This window comes from Cebus imitator, unplaced genomic scaffold (assembly GCF_001604975.1).
Source record: "Cebus imitator isolate Cc_AM_T3 unplaced genomic scaffold, Cebus_imitator-1.0 Scaffold121, whole genome shotgun sequence".
In the NCBI taxonomy this organism is placed as follows: Eukaryota; Metazoa; Chordata; class Mammalia; order Primates; family Cebidae; genus Cebus; species Cebus imitator.
This window is the reverse complement of record NW_016107436.1, coordinates 1,893,468-1,899,617: the sequence shown is the minus strand read 5'-3', so window position 1 is coordinate 1,899,617 and position 6,150 is coordinate 1,893,468. Positions and strand designations below refer to the sequence as shown.

The following is a 6,150-nucleotide window of genomic DNA, read 5'->3' as shown; positions in this document are numbered from 1 at the left end:
AAAAAAAAAAAAAAAAAAAAAAAGAAGTGGTTCATAGAAATTACCCAGATTACACTGGATATACTGAGACATTAGTTAAAACAGATTTGTTCACTACATTATTTAGTGCATACACATCAAATTATCAAATGTAGCTGACCAAGTGTGGCTGAACAAATTGTTGATTGTTAGCACAAGGCCTTCCTAGAGTTTTTTATGAAGCTAGTTTTCACGTAGGTTGTTACATGCATTTTTTTAAGTAAATAATTCATGTCTACTATCTGATATAACTTGAAAATCAACAATGTATAACATCTAACATAAAAATCAATACTAAAACTTGTTACATACTTAAATAGCTTCCATTTCTCAGCAGAACAGCTTTTAACCCATTCCTTACAGTTTATTAACTATGACAACTTGAACACATCTGACATGTTAATTAAAAAAATTATTTAAACCATTTATATACCTGATATGTATACTAATTTATTTCTTCCTATCTTAGGATAATAAAAAATAAATCACTTCTATTTTATGTTCATTCAAATTTGCATTTAATTTCTATTTACATTCATTCAATCCGAAATCAAATAATACAGTAAACTAAATACAAGATGAAAAGCAGAAAAGGTGTTACCCTCATAGCACTCCTAATAAGGCAGCTGAAGAATTTTATTTACTGATAGATGCAAAGCCAACTTGGGAGAGGAAAAACAATAGTTTAAAGAGCAAACACAAACATAGATGAACCCATCTTTCAGATGTTATTCCAGATAATCCACTGAGATAATACTTGTGCTATAATGTTAAGAATCACACAAGAAAAAGTACTGTATTAATCAGCAACAGACCACAGGTTATGTGTGACAAATATTTTTATGACAGTTTGTCCAGCTTGCTAGTGTCTACTCCTAAGAAAAAAGGTAGATGTTTGGACATTGATGTTTTTGAGAAATTAACCATTTTCAAAGCCTCAAAATCTGTTCTTCATAAATTCAACATTTCTCATGGGAATAAATCTTAGATCTAGCCCTTGTAAGCTAGGAACCCTATGATTAACTGAATATTGAAAATAGGTCCTATATTAAATATATAATCCAAGGCTCAGTATATTAATACTATCTAAGATGCATCTTGTTTATAATCATTTATTACCTATAGTAAAGAATGTTGAATTTATGGAGTATCATACATGCATCCTTCACCCCTCCCCTCAAATTATCTTCTATCTCAAAAAATAGTATGGAAAAATCCTTCTTGAAGGATTCAAATTAGTTAAGACCATAATAGGGGGAAAAAAACTAATTTTCCTAAAAATCTGGTTCAAGTTCAATAATACTTTTACATTGTTAATCACAGCTGGTTTATAAATCCCAGTTTAGTTATTCTGTAATGCTACAAACCTTATAAAATCAAATTAGTAAACTTCAATTCAGTGATATTTTAATTAAAAAACAGCATGTATAAAATAAAAAAATATCCTGTAATAGCGATTTTAAAGAAAATAAGTGATGAAAAAAAAGCACTTAATCTCTTTTATACACTTACCTGGTATAATCATAAAGAACCCTCTTAGAAACTCAAGACTAGTAATATCGACATATTTTAAACTATGCTTGGATTTTTACAAATAAATATAGATAAGCCATATTGCATAGGTGTGTGCTTTCTGTCTGTGACACTAATGTGACACTTGACATGTTTTCACAGTCATAGTAGGGATATCCATTTATGAAACAAGTTCTCAATAAATTTTCCACAGAACGGGAAATAAATTTTACTTAATAAATGTGAAGTCAGAAAAACTATGTATTTGTGTGGATGGTAGCTGTGCAATTAATGCTTTTTTATGCAGAAAAGTTGCAGTGTTTGCCACTATTGCTGGCAGTACTAATTATGAAAACGGTTTAACTGGGGTGGTTGTAGCCAGCCAATCACAGTGTGCATATTATTAGCAAATAGAACCAAGGAGGAATATTTTGGTGTATAAGTTTCACTGGAATTTGGTCAGGCAGTCAACACTACAGTTAGTAAACATATTTGAAAACAAGTATCAGAGTATCACAAGCCACTTACAGTCTGAAATAATGCCTGTGCATATCACCATAGCTTTTTGGGTTCTGTTTTTTCAGACATCACAAATTGTCAGAGAAAAAGGATCTGCACTTTAATTTCTGCCCTTAATTATTATTGTAGCTTCTAATTTACCAGCTACAGTCATAAAGTTCTCAGTAGGCTGCTGCAATAAGGGAGGAGCGGGAAAGAGGGAGTAATTTTTTTTAAAAAAGCTTTTTGTCCAAAGATGAACTTTTATCGATTTTTTCAATTATTGCCACAATTGAAACAGTATATTTCCAATCATTTTTCTTCTGTTTTTGCTTAGTGTCATAGGATTTCATCCCATCTCATTTGAGTTGCAATTTAAAAAAGCAAAGCCTTGCTCTTTTCTGACTGAATTCAACATGCATAAAGAATTTTATGGCTTGGATCCTATGGCTCAAAAAGGTTTGAAAACATAGCAAGCAGCATCTATTTAAAAAAATCCTAGGGTTGCAAAATATTACAAATTGACTTTGCACACTCAGACTGAAGACATTATAAAAGACAAACAAAAAGGTGATAAAACTCAACTGCAACTGCATGATCATCTATTATACCAGTATGCACTGAAATATATTTTTATAAAGCTCTGCAGATATTAAACCTTTTTACCAGCTAAAGTCATGGAAATGCTCTCTTTAAGGCAGGAAATATTTAAGAAAGGTAAAGTTACCTTTATTTTTATTCTTTGACCTGTAAATCATTTACGTTGATTTTGTTACAATTTCAAAAACATAGTGTCCTGTTAACATGTTTCCTAGATTAAGCCACTAAGTTTTCTTATTTACTGTGGAAGACATTCATCAAAAGGCCATCAAATATTTTTACAATCAAAAAATGTAGCCCCAGTATAGGAGAAAAAAAAAATAGACCTTTTTTTGAACTGTTGAGAACAAAAATATAAGGAAGTAGACAGCAGAAATAGTAGAAAGAAGTAAAACTGAAAATCTTACCAATTTGCTGTAAAGAGATTAGACAGAGAGTGGGCCACAGCAACACCCTCTTCCCCTGATATCCCTATCTCCCTCTCTTCTGTTGTTCTTCAGCCATGAGCTGAACACATTTGGTGTCTTGAACCAAATACTGGTATAAGAACAGATGGCGATTTTTTTCCAGTGCAATGCAGGCCCAGGACAATGATGAAATGTAGGACATACAACTTATGCCCATTCCAAGGCTTCCAGTTAAGCTTAGCACATAGCAGTACTGCAAGTAGAAATGATTAAATAGATTCTTTTTTTTTTTTCCTCATATTACAGACAAGTATTGCAGCTGGGTTAATGAAAATAAACCCCATGTCCACCCCAATCCCTCAAACGAGCCACAGCTGTGGTTAACAATGATTCATTTGCATTTTATTATTTCACCAAGAGAGAAACAAGTTGTCTGGCTTTCTTCACACCAACCAATAATTTTGCATTTTAAAGTTTGGGATGTTTTTCATAATGAGCTGAATCAAAAATCTATTTGAAAAATATATATTTATATAAAAAAAAGATTCAGGTTGTTTGCACGTAAAACATCAATTGGTAAGTTTCTTTTGTCTTTGATTCCATGTTGCTGGAAAAAGTTTGACCAAGCTTGCATGCTAATTTGTCCTTAGTTGCAAGTATTATAGGCAATTTTGTACTTGCCTAATGAAAGGATAACCTTTCTTCGACACAATCAGAACTCAACAGTGATTCAGAAGCAACATCCTACCCTTAATACTGTCAGTTTCGAGTCATCAACATGAAAATCCTTGATAAGGTTGAGAAGATGTTGCGAGGAATCAATTAATTGTTGTGCCTAAGAGTTCAGCAATACTATTTTGCTTTAAGTTTTCTTTTTTTTTTTGCACCATTGATTGATTTTTTTAAATCCACGTTTATTTTTCCTCTCTCCAAAGTGTTTTATGTAATGACATTGACTCTCTGAAACTGTCATTTTGAGTCTTCTTGTTTCACCTTGCAGGATGCTCACACATCACCCTCTCCACCTTTTTTTGCCTTAAATTCATTAAAAGCATTGCTCTGTCATAGATTCATACGCAGGTGCTCTGGCCGTTTAGAGATCATGGGAAAAGCTTGTTTTTTGTATGGCCCAGAGTTCGGCTGTCGTATTGGAAGTGGTGCTGATGCTTCCCCACTCATTGTCACGTCCATCTGCTCTATGCCACTTGTTTCCATTGGGTATTCCACAGGTGTCTGAGGATTTGCTGTGCTGGCCGAAGCACCTCTTCCCCAGAAATCCCCAGGAGAAAATTTGACTGGGCTTTAAGACAAGGAAGAGCTATCATTCATTTGTTTAAGGATCATCTTAACAAGACAGTATTTCCTTTACATTTAAAGGGAGTGGGAAAATATGACTTTATTTTCATGTGAATTAGCACAAAGGCAAAAGTTGGGCCATTCTCTCTCCTAGACTGTTAGGATTCCCTAACTGGTCTCTTTACCTCTACACCTGACCCCCAAAACCCGTGTGTGTGTGTGTGTGTGTGTGTGTGTGTGTGTGTGTGTAAATACATGTATCCTGTGTGTGTAAATACATGTATCATTTTACTCTCCCCTGCTCAAAACAACTTTCTATTGCATTTAAAATACAATACTTTTCTAAACCTCTGCTATTCTCCTCCTCACTCACCACACACTCCAGGAACACTGATTTCCCTTTCATTTCCAGGAAAAGGGCAAGTTTTCTCCTTCCTCAGGGCTTTTGCATTTGCTGTTCTGCCTGCAACATTCTTGTATCTCCCATTTTTGTAGGGCTGGCTCTTTCTGTTCAATTCTAGATGTTACTATGCCAGGGAGGCCTTTCTCTGACTACTGAGTAGAAACCTCCCTGTTTTCCTCTGCTGTCTACCACCACATCCTTTTTTCCCCTTTTAAATTATAGCACTTAGCACTACTTGTAATTACATATTTTTGTGATCCTTTGTCTACTGTGTGTATCCTTTGTCTATTGTGCGTATTTTGTGTATCCTTTGTTATTGTATCCTACGTCTCTCCCACTAAATTGTAAGCTTCATCAGGACAGGGACAATTCCTATATTATGGTAATATATATATGTATATACACACACACACATAACATGCAGCATGTAGCACAGCTCTTGGTGCACAATAAATGCTGCATGAATGGATAAAGAGGACCTTTGCCAGTGTGGCTGTTTACTTTCAGAAAGGAAGGTAAACCATATAACATCATAGATTAGTCAGACTAGTCCTTTGCAATGTAAGATATAGATGCTGTGCTTATGTCAAAGAGAATATGACAATCATTTATGTAACTTGGCATAAATTTATTAAGCAACACTCTTCTAAGTTGTAAAAAAAAAAAAAAAAAAAAGAGTGAAAATAAGAGTGTGAAATACCTGACAGGTGTTCGTGGGCTGCCAATAAATCTTCGAGGTGATCGGATTTTTGGTTCAAAGGAAAACTTTTCTTTCACACTTTCAAGTACAGATGGAGCCACATATGTAAAACCCTGAAATAAACAGCGGACTATAGAATGGTATTTTGTCATATATCTCAAGAAAATGGGGTTGTTCAGTCTGACATACCAACACAATGATGCACACCTAAAACCACCAATGTGTATACTCTCCCATCTCCTCAACCTCGTTTTTAGGCCTGTTAACTTCCTTCCAGCCATTTTGTGAGGCACACATTTCAAGAAAGCAGAATGCTACTGAGCCCAAGATGCTAGCAAACAAAATTCCACCCTACTGACAGGACTAGAAGAAAAAAAAAAAAAGGAAAATTCAGGCTCCATATGAAGATGTTAAATAGGCCAGGCATGGTGGCTCACACCTGTAATCCTGTAATCCCAGCACTTTGGGAGGCTGAGGCAGGCACATCACCTGAGGTCAGGGGTTCGAGACCATCCTGACCAATGTGGTAAAACCCTGTCTTTACTAAAAACACAAAAATTAGCCATGCATGGTGGTACACGCCTGTGGTCCCAGCTACTTGGGAGGCTGAGGCGGAAGAATCGCTTGAACTCAGGAGGTGGAGGTTGCAGCGAGCTGAGATTGCGCCACTGCACTCCATCCTGCTGATAGAACAAGACTCCGTCTCATAAAAAAAA

General features: G+C 35.2%; 1 protein-coding gene across 4 annotated transcripts in view; it reads right to left on the bottom strand.

The window, feature by feature from the left end:
* Window positions 1-512: 512 nt before the first annotated feature.
* The window catches only part of RPS6KB1 (ribosomal protein S6 kinase B1), a 63,856-nt gene continuing 58,218 nt past the window's right edge, over window positions 513-6,150 (bottom strand). For 2 of the 4 annotated variants that reach the window (XM_017539821.2, XM_037742478.1), the window contains exons 14-15: window positions 5,435-5,547; window positions 513-4,335 (exon numbers count right to left, since the gene is read on the bottom strand). In XM_017539821.2, coding sequence (XP_017395310.1) covers window positions 4,098-4,335; window positions 5,435-5,547 — 351 coding nt within the window. In that variant the 3' untranslated portion in view covers window positions 513-4,097. Of the gene's footprint in view, window positions 4,354-5,434; window positions 5,548-6,150 lie in introns of all 4 variants that reach the window. The other 2 variants (XM_017539824.2, XM_017539825.2) reach the window with 2 other exon arrangements.